The sequence below is a fragment of the Pseudorasbora parva genome, chromosome 20, assembly GCF_024679245.1.
Source record: "Pseudorasbora parva isolate DD20220531a chromosome 20, ASM2467924v1, whole genome shotgun sequence".
Taxonomy (NCBI): Eukaryota; Metazoa; Chordata; class Actinopteri; order Cypriniformes; family Gobionidae; genus Pseudorasbora; species Pseudorasbora parva.
Window position 1 is genome coordinate 43218409 of NC_090191.1, and position 14048 is coordinate 43232456.

At 41.5% G+C, this 14048-nt stretch overlaps 1 protein-coding gene across 1 annotated transcript in view; it reads left to right on the forward strand.

The window, feature by feature from the left end:
• The first annotated feature begins 3609 nt into the window (after positions 1 to 3609).
• The window catches only part of xpot (exportin, tRNA (nuclear export receptor for tRNAs)), a 32615-nt gene continuing 22176 nt past the window's right edge, over positions 3610 to 14048 (forward strand). Inside the window, exons 1-7 of the mRNA XM_067426871.1 lie at positions 3610 to 3740; positions 4672 to 4822; positions 7517 to 7599; positions 7697 to 7753; positions 9261 to 9330; positions 9411 to 9629; positions 10509 to 10693. Of these exons, the coding sequence (XP_067282972.1) occupies positions 4733 to 4822; positions 7517 to 7599; positions 7697 to 7753; positions 9261 to 9330; positions 9411 to 9629; positions 10509 to 10693 (704 nt within the window). The 5' untranslated portion in view covers positions 3610 to 3740; positions 4672 to 4732. The remainder of the gene's footprint in view (positions 3741 to 4671; positions 4823 to 7516; positions 7600 to 7696; positions 7754 to 9260; positions 9331 to 9410; positions 9630 to 10508; positions 10694 to 14048) is intronic.

The window sequence follows — 14048 nt, forward strand, 5'->3', positions numbered from 1 at the left end:
TGTGATGAAAAAGCTTTCCGTTTAAACAAACACTAACGGGCCGGCCGCCGACAGAGAGGAGAAAAAACCGGGCCGTGGGTCTCTCAGGGCTGTGTTTTTAAATCCCACCCTCCAATCTTTTAATAACAAAGAGGGCCGAGTGTGATTTTCAGAGCAGTATGCTCTATAAAGAAGGGATAGTTTACCCAAAAATTAACATTACCCCATGATTTACTCCCCCTGAAGTCATCCGAGGTGTGTATGACTTTCTTATTTCAGACGGACACAATCAGAGTTATATTAAAAAAATGTCCTGACTCATACAAGCTTTATAATAAGTATCCATCCATTATAAAAGTGCATCTATCATCATAAAAGGACATTTATTAATAAACTCTTATTGTATTCGTCGAAAGGAAGAATGACATACACACCTACTAGCCCGTCAAACGAACCCCCCTCACCACCAAAGGTCCAGAATTTAAAGGTAGGGTAGGTAGGACTGATCTAAAACACTTTTGTCCAAATTTGTTTAAACTTTCTTTATATGTCAATACATAATTAAAATGTAAGTACTCTGAAAAGGAGAGTATAAAAACCGAGTGACTCTAGACTTTTTAATCTGCAATAAACACCGCTCATTATTTTAGTTCAGGACGAAACAAGTGATTGGCTGGGGCGACTGTCACTCTCTCTCGCTACCATGGCGACCACCGCTTTCGCTACAGGATCCGCCCACATGAGCGCGCCCCTCGGAAGAGCAAAAGCATCAAAATGCACGGTGCCGGGTTCTTTTTTTCAAACAATGCAAAACAGGAAGACAGGACGAGAAAAGGCAATGCACTGAAAGTCTTTGGATAGACAAAGAAATCAAACGCGAGTAAATATCTGCGCTGGCTTTCACACGATGGCGAGAACTGAGGGACCTGAAAAACGACCCATTGCTGCTGTATTTCTGCTGGACAGGTCATCTTTCATTCTGATTATACATTCCTTTGGTTTATGTTTTCATGAAGAGTGTATCACTAGCACATGAAGCTGCCTAATATAGCTAACATCACATTACTGAGCATAAAGTTACAATATTATACACTTAGCCATTAGTAGAGATGATAAATACTCAATATGCTTAGCTCAAGTTGATCGCTGTCGTGTTGAATTGCGCAAAATTTAACTTTAGATAACAGAATGCATGTGTAAAAGCTAGTACACCGCATCCAGGAACTGTTTTAGAGCTAAGTTAGCTTTAGCTGCTAATCAACAATGCTTTCATCATGGAAACTCTTACATGCTAAACACAGTATATGTTATCTTACACGAAATTCATCTTCATTACAGTATAACTGATGTTATTGGGGGGAAAAATGTATCAATGTTATCCGCTTTGAGCTTTGCCTTATAAATATAACTAGCTCGTTACCGAATTAAACACAAATATATTTTAAACTTTACCAGTATCGGTATTCTAGCTGGATAGTGAGGACTAAAGACATCTTATCTGTTTATATTCATACTGATGAAGTTAGATGTTTTATCACATGTGATTCTGACGTGATGTCACTACATGCACTCCGCTTGTCTCGGGTCAATAATGCGTCATGTATTTTGTGGGCGTGGCTTTGGAAAGAGCCCAGAAGGGAGAAGGTGGAGTGAGTGGAAATAATGAGCTGTCTTTAAAACAGTCCTGAGAGGTCTACACACACTCAATTTTTATACTTTCTTTTTCAGAGTACTTACATTTTAATTATGTATTGATATATAAAGAATGTTTAAACAAATTTGGAAAAAAAAAGTTCTTACCTACCCTACCTTTAAGTCCTTTTTTGTAATAAACAAGTGTTGTTTTCAGTAGTGACGGCCAATAATTTGAACCCGGACCTCTATTTGTCCAATGTGTAGGCTATACATGTTGTGAAATAATATACAGCATAATATTAGCAGCAATGATATTGCACAGCACCAAAATCTCCTCATCTGAGCCTCCTGCGGTCCGTGACTGTGTCTGTCACCGCTCGTCAAAACACTTAAGACGACCAATCAAAACAAAGTAGGCGGGCTTAATGTTCACTGAAGGTGCTGAGCGCTAATTCCCGCGCGAAGCTTCAGTTAACGGTCATGTGCGACGACGAGATATGGAGCTAAACCAAACATTTCATATTTGGTAGCCGTTTTAGGATCGAAATGTTAAACTACCGATAAAAATAACCAGGCAAAGTAATAAACCTTTGTTTAATTTATAACGTGATTAAATAAAAATATTCTAAATATAAATGTACCCTTTGTTTTGTTGAGTCCTTTAAGGAATTGACAAATAATTTACTGCCCACTGACTTAGTTTTAAAGCTATTTATCTTTTTTTTTTTGGGCTTTCAAATGTCTTAAAATGCTCATATATGTAGATCAGAGAAATCAAAAATGTTCAAATGGGAGCATGCCCCCCGAACCCCCCTACCTAGGGTGTGTGTGTGTGTGTGTGTGTGTGTGTACGCACTAGGTATATAGGCAAAATAAGTTAGTAATCCTACAAATGCCCAGCTAACAGGGAACATTCTCTCAAAGTTATCAAAATACATTCTTGGAGTAACGTTTTTAGAACGTTGTGCCAACGTTATTTGCTATTGAGTGACGTTCTAAAAACGTTAGCTATAAAAACGTTATTCTTGCATTGTTAGTGGAACGTTTTAAAAACGTTACTACATTAAAAAAGTATTAGTCATTATAAATTAGTCATACAGCTTTTTTTCTCAAACTTCAGATACATCATTTGTATATCCAGAGACAACTTAACGACACTTAAATGCTATTTTCGTGTATATATTTATTTTTTTCACAATCAGAAGAAAAATCTAGTAAACATTATGTATTAAATATAAATGTAATATAAATATAAAAGTCAAATATAAAAGTGGTTTTAGCTTTTTTAAAGAAAGAATAAGATGTCAATAAACAAAAGCAAGTACATTAAAGGAGAAAACAGGAATATTTTATTTGATCATACTCCACACCCTTAATATACCCGCGTTAATACAACGCTCCACAAACTGGACATTTCAACGTTCCTAGAACATTCAAAAACGTTTTAATAACTTAATGGGAACGTTAGGGAAACGTTCTTATAACCTAAAATTGTTAGCTGGGTGGGTGTACATTTTGTGACTTCTTCAAAAAGTCATGTTTCACAACACAACATAAAACAATCACGTTTACGTATAGTTCACGAGAATTTGTGATTTGAACTTGGTGGGGAACTTAAAACTTAAAGTTTTAAGTTTTTCAGGGACTTAAAAAGGTGGTCCATGATTGAAGAACCCCCCATCACTAGCCTGGCTACGGGCCTGACCTAGGATGGCTTGAGGGTCAGTAAACTAACCTTACCGGTCGCGTCCGTTAGTTGGTGAACAGTGGCCTCTAGTGGAAAGAAATAAACACAACAGGTTTATTATTATTATTAATTACTTTATTATCTAGCGCAGGGAACATTATCGTCAAGGGAACGCCATCCCAAAATTGAAACGGCATTTATATTGTTAATTTATTCTATAAAGACTCAATTAATACATTACAAATACACTTCTTTACGAAACATGTTATTTTCTTGTTCATTCGTTATTTCGTCCTTATTCGTGCGCGCGCACGTTTACGTGCTGAAGTTCTTCCTGTCCTCGTGCGCGGCACTTCCGCTCGGCCCGACACGCCGCTGCTGAATCTGTTTCGTGAGTCACCTGAGCGGGGCGGACGATGATGGAGCGGTAAAGTTCACGGTAAGCTGCGGTAACCTGAGCCAAATCAATACATTTGCACCGTGGCGGGGATGTTTTATTCATTCAGAGGAAAGTTACGCGCGAGTCTTTTGTCTGACAGGACAGCGCGCGCACGGGTGGTGGTGCTGCTGGTGCGCGTGCCGTCTGTCATCATCACATACACAACAATTCGCCAATTAAGCCGATAACTCGCTAAACTTCGCACGTCGGAGGTTTAACGCCACACATTATACGTCTGTTTGTCAGTTTAACGGCGGTTTGTCGTTATATCTGCGTGTTCTGCCTGTCTATCGCGCCACGTTCGCTGAGATTCGGCACGCGCGTGACACGCTTGTCGGTTAGCAGCGCGAGCGCGCAGAAAGTGTTGTTTTGATTATACAAGATAAATAACGATATTAAATATTAATATCTGAGGTAAATGTTTTGTAGACATCGAATCACGTGGCTTTGATTAACGTTAAACTCACTGTTGGGCCCGTGTTGCGTCAGAAAATGTAGTTACTGAGGCTCAGTCAGATGATGGACAGCATAAGTTACAGTCCGAGAATATGATTTGTGTCAAAATACTGATACCATACGACATAACATCAGGACGTATTATATTTGGGTACTTTTGTTTACACTACACGGTTAAAGAGGGAGTGAAGGAGAGAGTGCTGATTCAGCGTGTGTGTGTTGTGCGAGTGTGTGTTCGTTGTGAGAGAGTGTGTGTGAGTAGTGAGTGTGTGAGTGAGTTTGTTGAATAAATATTGTACACAAAGTGTTGTATATTTCAACATTGTCAGTCACCCTGAAACGTTACACATCTTTGAATTGTGTACTGTAAGAGATTTCCATCTGACTCATGTTTGTTTCTCTCTCTCTCTCTCTCTCTCTCTCTCTCTCTCTCTCTCTCTCTCTCTCTCTCTCTCTCTCTCTCTCTCTCTCTCAGATGTGTGTGTCCTGTGCGGAGATTGGGAATAAACTGATCAAGGACAGCAGCTAACACACATATGGCCTGCGAGTCGGCGTTATCTGCCATCATGGACGAGCAGGCCCTCATGGGACTGAACCCCAACGCTGATGCCTGTTACAGGCAGAGGGTGAGCACACACACACACACACACACACACACACACACACACACACACACACACACACAGCACATATTCTGTGTTCTGGCTCTTCTAGAGCAGGTAATGTTGATTATTTCCTCTTATAGCATGGTCAGTTTTAATACTCGATTCTGATTGGCTGGAAGGTGTGCAGTAAAACCGTTTAATGCACAGGTAGTTCCAGTCAGTTTGATTACAGTTCGAAATTAATCCGCCACTATAAACACTGGTAACCATAGTAACACAGTTACGCTTGCAAACAGAGTGACAGTGAGTAAACATTAATAAAATAAGAACTAATAAACAGATTACCAACAATAGCACAAATAAATGCAATAGAATTGAAGATACAAATTAAATAAACTGCTTTATTTCAGGTCGGTCTAACATTCAGATAAGAAACTGAATAAAAAAATTCATAGTAATTACATTTAAAACAACATTGGATCATGTTCTTTGTAAAAAATTCAATAGTGTACAGATGAAACTATTAAAGTTACACAAGTCGATCAGTCGAGAGCAGTTGATCGTTTGTCTTTTTGTAGTTTGAATAGCAAATGACTGCGGCCCCTTTAAGACAAACGCACGCACGGATCCTAAACACTGTTCCTGTTACTCGTTCTTCCTGAACTGTTTGCGACTGTGTTTGCGTTAATACTCTTCCAGATGTGCACTGACCATTCTGTGAGTGTATTTGACCAATAATAAGCTAGAAAAAGAAGCAAATGTTTGCACTTGTATCATGTCAGAGGCGGCTTTATTACGGTAGGCTGTGTGTGTGTGCGCTTCAGATGTGAGTGTGAAATCTGCGGGGATTAGTAGAATTAATTTATGTGCAATCCCGCGCGAAATTCAGACCGATCACACACTAACACTAACACGCTGTCATGAGGAAAGAGTCCAGCAGAACGCGCGTTCGCCGCGCTCAGAGGTTAACCGGGCTGAGTGAGAATATGCCGGTGTGTGTCAACTCGCTTCCGGTCGGAGAGGAGAGCGCAGCTGGGATCCATACTGTAAAAACTGAGAATCGTTTCAGATATTCCAGTATCGATACATATCGAAATATCGATATTTTTGACAACATTAACGAATAACGTTATATCTATGGCAACATTAAAGGGTAACTAAACCCTAAACCAACTTTTTTTAGTTAATGATCTGCAAGACTGGGACTTAAATAATGCTGTTTATTGATTAGAGTAAATATTTTGACATTTGGGTATAAAGTGTTTTAATTCTATAATATATGGTGTAAAAACGTCTTAGTGCTGCCCTCTTAAGGTTGAACGGTGGCTACTGCAGTCGAATTTTCCTATTGGACGTTATGGTGCTTCGTGACGTAGGATGGTACTTCCAACGGCTCACTATCCACGCCCCTGGCACGAGCTCACCACGCCCTAAGAAATGTTTCCTGTGATCACATGATGAGAACGGCTTCAGTCCAGTATGAGTGCTCATGTTAAATGAAGTAGAAACATTATGAATGAAACTCTCTCGTCACTCGCTTTCAACATCCTAATGAAGAAAATACAGATAAAGATAATGCAGTTGTAAGTACATGTTTAGCTTTTCTTCTGATAGTTTTGCCGCCTGTCATGTCTACAGATAATTTTCATACCTCAGACGCTTTCAGACAAACCCTGACACGCAAATGGTTGCCGTGGTAACGAACAACAAATCCGTAACGTGCTAGACTGCTGGCGTATGTGGTCTAACTTTTATTTAATGCATGAGGAATATTTAATATGAGGAAATCTGCTGTAATAGGCTATTAGGTTTGAACTTATTGGTCCTGCGTTTTTCAGTGTTCATAGATTAGTTAGTGATCTCATTCTCTCTTGCGCTGCTGCTTGGCTAGAATGAATGAAAGCATCATCGGCATCGGGAGTTAACGTAGTTTGTGCCAGCGGCTCGATTGATAAGGCTCTGTGTCTACAGACATTTCACCCTCCTCCACTTCAGGTGAAGGTGGTGGAGAAAAGTCCTCTACTTTAGATGACCGCTCTGTTGCAAAGCTGCTGTCTTCACTCCAGTCACTATCCATTGACAACTGTCAAACAAGTTGTCACTACGGGTCTCAGGTGCACCCCCACTCCCGCTCAGCCCCGCCCTCGTCTCGTCCCCTCTGCCTCCGCTGGGCTCTGCCCACTTTTGCAGCATTTTTCAAATATTGCCAGAGGGCGGTTTAGTTACCCTTTAATTGACATGACACACAGAAGCCAATGGCACATGTCACTATGCGCAGCTATGTATACATATCTATGACTATGCACGTATTGGCACGTGTGGCACATGCGGTCTTCATTGTCATGTCACTGGCATTATCGCGACAAACACTGACACCTGCATGAGACCGAGTTGCGGAACATGTCGCCGTGTGTCGTGCGTTTTTTACCTTCTATGATGGTCATGACACCTACACTGACAGACTCCAGCACCTATACTGACGGGACACAAAATCCTAAATAAATAGCCTAATTTTGTTGTATTTTCGATTTCAATATTTTGTTCACAGTAACAGTCTTAAGAGTTTCATATCTCCAGGACGGAGACGTCCCGCACAAGCCCCGCCCATGGTTAATCGATTACTCGTTTTTGAGACCTATCGATGATCGAAATGATAAATTCCCTAATTCTGAGTGCATCGAGTAAGTGAAACGCATGCTTTCTGTCTGTTTTCAGGCACTGGCCTATTTTGAGCAGTTGAAAGAGTCTTTGGATGGATGGGAGGTGTGCGCTGAAGCCCTAGCTAAAGGGGTTTACAGGTGAGGCTTGTGTGTGTGTGTTACAGCAACACCTGCTATAATATGCCATAATGTAGATATTCTTCACTTAATAATGAATGATGTGTTCTTTTGCCAGTGACGATCACGTAAAGTTCTTCTGCTTTCAAGTCTTGGAGCACCAGATCAAATTCAGGTATCACTAGTCTAACATCACTGAATGTAATTAAACGTGTGTGTGTGTGTGTGTGCGTGCGCGCGTGGTTGTTTTTGTGAAATATCAGGACACGTGTATAATGACATGGGATGGAAATTAGCACCTGCCACCAGCCAAATGCGGGTGATTTTGAGTTGTGGCGGGGTAAACTCGCTTCACTTTCCGGCCACCATGGAAAGTTGTTTTAAAAAATGAATTTCGAAGGTGAAAATTAATATTTGAATTTAAAAAGCGGGGGAAAAACGCTGCATTAGTAGAGGGTAGGGATGGCTCGATACCACAATTCTGGCTTCGGTACGGTACCACAATCTAATACCGAAGTACCGATATTAAACCGATACCACACGGCCTGATATTAGCGCGGGTATATTGGACGCGAATGAGTATAATTATGCAAGTTTTGAGTTTATAAAGTGGGAAATTACCACAGATGTTTATTAGTTAATTAATCAGCAAAGCTTATCACATCAAATCAGTCGTTTGAAAACTTTCTGTGAGAAATAATTTCAGCAAAAATCTCTCAAACTTAGCAAATTGCTTCTGGTTTCAAAAGACATCGCACTACACTAAAGCAATCTGCATAATCCGATTCAACATTTCACACTCATCTCGAGATGGATAACGGAAATCATTTAAGCGATTTTATAGCATTTCGTAAGAAGTTACAGGAGATATGAGCTCAGAACAACGACACACACACTCGCCTGTAACTTAGAGCTCGCACATTACACACTAAGTTTCCCTAAACAGTCAAACACAGAATTATGTACAAATGTCCGTCTTAAGTATTGACATAAACACAGTCGGGTGTGTCTAACGCGAATGTAAACAGTGCTATAGTACGCATGCAAATATGATGAGATCTAAATGTCATTGTTTGAAACGAACGCTGGAGATTTTGTGACCTTATGTTAGGCTGTGTGTGTGCGTTGATCAGTGCTAAAGAAAATAAATGTCTAAATGAGATGGTTTGAATGATTCGCTGACCTGTCGATCTCTTAAGAAGTCTTAAAGTCAGGATAGTGACAGATGCTTGGCTAGGTTTGATTGTTCTTCATCAGTTATACAAGCAAAGTAATTACACATTTCACTTCTACTCCTCTCTTTATTCATGCGTTTTGGGCATCTTGAGTGAGATTCAACTGTTTGTGTAGCCATCTAGCTGTGAACTTGGGAACAGCAGCATATACCGAAATGTGCAAAATCATGATATCGTACCGTTTTAAATGAAATATATTACCGGTATTTTTCCAGTACCGTTAACCACGCATCCCTAGTAGAGCTTGTAGTATTAATTTTCACATGCAGTTACACATTGTCGGTTAAAAACAAGAAAGTGGCTGGTAAAACGTTGAGTGGTAGATTTTGAAATCCGCCAGCCACAGTGGCCGAAGGACAAAACATTTAATTTCCATCCCTTCTGTGTGTGTGTGTGTGTGTGTGTGTGTACATCCAGTTTTTGAAGGTGAATAAATGTGTTTTCCAGGCACGGGTCGCTCTCCGCAGCTCAACAGCATCTAATCCGGGAGACACTGATGAAGTGGTTGCAGGCTCAAGTCAGTGTCATTAGCCTTTGAATGATATTCACGTGTGTGTGTGTGTGTGTAACCGAACACCTCTGCATGTGTTTGTGCAGCTGATGAACGTGCATCCGGAGAAGCCCTTCATCAGGAACAAGGCGGCGCAGGTCCTGGCGCTGACGTTTGTGATGGAGTATCTGACTTTATGGCCTAAGTTCTTCTTCGATATTCTGGCTCTGGTGGGACTGAACCCAAACGGCGTGGACCTTTACCTGCGGATGCTGATGGCCATCGACGCTGAGGTGGTGGATCGGGACATCCTGCACAGCCCGGAGGTAGCACACACACACACACACACACAGACAAACACTCATGTCAGCCCGGAGGTAACACACACACACACACACAGACAAACACTCATGTCAGCCCGGAGGTAACACGAGACAAACACGAGGAGAAAGTGCACAGCGATGAAAGGGGGACACTATAAAATAGACACACACTCACGTAAACACTCACAGACACACACACACTCATGTAAACACTCAGACACACACTCATGTAAATGCTCACAGACACACACTCATGTAAACACTCACGTAAACACTCACAGACACACACTCACGTAAACACTCACAAACACACACTCACGTAAACACTCAGACACAAACTCACGTAAACACTCAGACACACACTCACGTAAACACTCAGACACACACTCACGTAAACACTCACAGACACTCACTCGCGTAAACACTCACAGACACTCACTCGCGTAAACACTCACAGACACTCACTCGCGTAAACACTCACAGACACTCACTCGCGTAAACACTCACAGACACACACTCGCGTAAACACTCACAGACACACACTCGCGTAAACACTCACAGACACACACTCGCGTAAACACTCACAGACACACACTCGCGTAAACACTCACTGACACACACACTCGCGTAAACACTCACTGACACACACACTCGCGTAAACACTCACTGACACACACACTCGCGTAAACACTCACTGACACACACACTCGCGTAAACACTCACTGACACACACACTCGCGTAAACACTCACTGACACACACACTCGCGTAAACACTCACTGACACACACACTCGCGTAAACACTCACTGACACACACACTCGCGTAAACACTCACTGACACACACTCTCTCCCTCTCTCTCTCTCTCTCTCTCTCCCCTCAGGAGACGCGCAGGAACACACTGATTAAAGATGGCATGCGTGAGCAGTGTATTCCTGCGCTGGTGGAGTCCTGGTTCCAGATCCTGCAGACGTACCAGCACAGCCACAGCGAGCTGACCTGCCAGTGTCTGGAGGTCGTGGGGTCATACGTGTCCTGGATCGACCTCAACCTCATTGCCAATGACAGGTCAGAGCTGCTTTGAGTCCCTTCTCACACACACGCAGTCATGTTTCCGTCTCATACGAGGACATGAACGCATGAACTTCATCTCCAGAGCCACTCTGACTCACTTCATCCACACGCGCGCACACACACAATGAAACGTGCACGCTCTGTCATGTTTCCGTCTCATACGAGGACATGAACTTCAGCTCCAGAGCTGCTCTGTGAGTCACTTCATCCACAAACACACACACACACACACACACACACACACACAGTTGTTTCCATCTCATATGAGGACATGAATGCATGAACTTCATCTCCAGAGTCGTTCTGAGAGTCACTTAATGCGCGAACATGCGCGCGCGCGAACACACACACACACAGTTGTTTCCCTCTCATACGAGGACAAGAACGCATGAACTTCATCTCCAGAGCCACTCTGACTCACTTCATCCACACGCGCGCACACACACACACAATGAAACGTGCACGCTCTGTCATGTTTCCGTCTCATACGAGGACATGAATGCATGAACTTCATCTCCAGAGTCGTTCTGAGAGTCACTTAATGCGCGAACATGCGCGCGCGCGAACACACACACACACAGTTGTGTTTCCCTCTCATACGAGGACAAGAACGCATGAACTTCATCTCCAGAGCCACTCTGACTCACTTCATCCACACGCGCGCACACACACACACAATGAAACGTGCACACTCTGTCATGTTTCCGTCTCATACGAGGACATGAACGTATGAACTTCCGCTCCAGAGCTGCTCTGTGAGTCACTTCATCCACAAACACACACACACACACACACACACACACACACAGTTGTTTCCATCTCATATGAGGACATGAATGCATGAACTTCATCTCCAGAGTCGTTCTGAGAGTCACTTAATGCGCGAACATGCGCGCACACACACACACACACACACACACACACACACACACACACACAGAGTTGTGTTTCCCTCTCATATGAGGACATGAACGCATGAACTTCATCTCCAGAGCCGCTCTGAGAGTCCCTTCATGCACACACACACACAGAAACACACACACGTGGTTGTGTTTCTGTCTCACACGAGGACATGAACGCATGAACTTCATCTCCAGAGCCGCTCTGAGAGTCCCTTCATGAACATTTTACCCTTTTATTTGAGAAAAACTACCGTCATATTAAACACAGAAACTCAATGGTCACGACAACCCATCAAAATAAGCCTGGTTTAACTTGAGAAATATATTAGTTGTACAATAAAGTTTAGAGATGTCTCTAATAATAATACTAACACTAATGTAGTAATTATAAACTATCAAAATTTTATTTTTTTAAGTAATACATCACAATTTTTCTTCCAATTTTAACAGTATAAAGCTCAGTTGTGCAGCTTTGCTAAGTTTCATTAAAGGGGTGGTTGCATGCGATTTCACTTTTTTCACTTTAGTTAGTGTGTAAGATACTCTGGTATCTTATGTCTGGAAAGACTGTGTACATTATTCGAAATATTATTATTATTATTATTAAATATATAGATTTTACTAGCATCTAGGGATGTCACGGTGCCAAAATTCCAGTAGTCGATACCGATACCATAATTTTATGGTTCTCTGTACCAATTTCGCTACCACAGCTAAATGTTTTTTTATTGAATTTTTTATTTAACTATTTAATTTACTATTAAGTTTTGTATTGATTTACCATCTAACGAAGTTATAGTAGGTTAAATGAAGTCGGTGTGCCACCTACAGGCCTTTTGGGTGAAGTGTAAGTTGGTAAACAACATTACCGTTTTTGACAGAATAATCGTGATCAATAATCGTGATTTATGATTTTGAGCAAATTAATTGTGATTATCATTTTTACCATTATCGTGCAGCCCTTCACCCTCCATTGACTCGCTCCATCGCCGTTCTCCATATCTAGTCATGTTTTTAAAGGTCCCATTCTTCGTGTGTTTTCGAAGCTTTGATTATGTTTACAGTGTGCAATATAACATGAGTTCATGTTTCGCGTGTAAAAAAACACAGTATTTCTCACACAATTTACTTATCTGTACAGCGCTGTTTCCTCTGTCCTAAACACGGCCTGATGATTTCCTTGTTCTATGAAGTCCCTCCTTCAGAAACACATAACGAGTTCTGATTGGGCCAGCGCTTCCCGTGCTGTGATTGGACAGCAGCTTAGCGAACTTTGTCCGGAAAGGTCCTGCCTCTTACCATAACGGGGTGATGCAAGCGCTGAATGCGCGCTCTTCTCCACGTGGGAGAGCAACGAGACCACGTCCCCTAATTTGCGTGTTCTTGTGGGCGGAGTCAACAAACGGTTCTAGTGACGTCATCACAGCAGGAAGTGCAGCGGTGTCATCCAAACCGGCCGCTCGCTGTAGGCTTTGAAAGGGAACTTCTGTATCTCGCTTGGCATTGAACTTTGAGCTCTATAATTTTACAGGTATTATTTATGCTCTAACAGCAACATTACACACTAACTAAAGTTTGAAAGATGGAATCGCGAAGAACGGGACCTTTAATGTTATTGTCTGTGTCTATTTTGTGTCTAGGGGCTAACTCGCCGGCGCATAATTGTGACAAATGTCGACATAGATTGACGTAAAAGTCGCATCAAATCCGCCTTAGTTGTTCACACTGCGGCCGCATGGAAAAAAATCAGATCTGGGCTAGAATTGAGTGTTCACACTACCTCTGAAGAAGTCTGACCTGGTCACTGGACCCCCAAAAAATCAGATTTGGGCCACTTTAGCCTTTGCGCATGTTGTCTAAGCCAGGGGTTTTCAAACTTTATGATGCCAAGGACCCCCAAATATGATGAACATTTTTGAGGGACCCCCTTCCTAAAATCTATTTATTTTTATGTACGAAAAAATATTTAAACTGTTAGTTAAATATTAAGTGACATTATAAATACAACATATTGTTTTACGTCTTGAATTGGCTATTAATGTTTGATGTATAAACCTGAAGAATATTTTCAAGTAAAACAGTTTTTGTATACGACTTTCACAATAAATGCATGCAAGCAGTGCAACATACTATGTTAAGAAAACAACATATAAAACAAGATTAAGGGGATTATAGGGAGAAAAACTCACTAAAGATGCAAAGCAAACATACAATTCTGGAATGTATACGGCAAGAAAGGAGAGAAACATTTAGAAATGAACCAATTCGATTATTCGGTAGACTATCTAGTTTTGCTTTGTCTTTATTTTCAGAAATTTTCTGGGGGTCCCAGTTTGAAAACCCCTGGCCTAAGCATGTTTTTTTTTGCTCTCATAGAATTGTCACCCATTCACATGCATTATATGACCGACACACAGCCATGGTTGGAGTTAAAAATCTTCATTTGT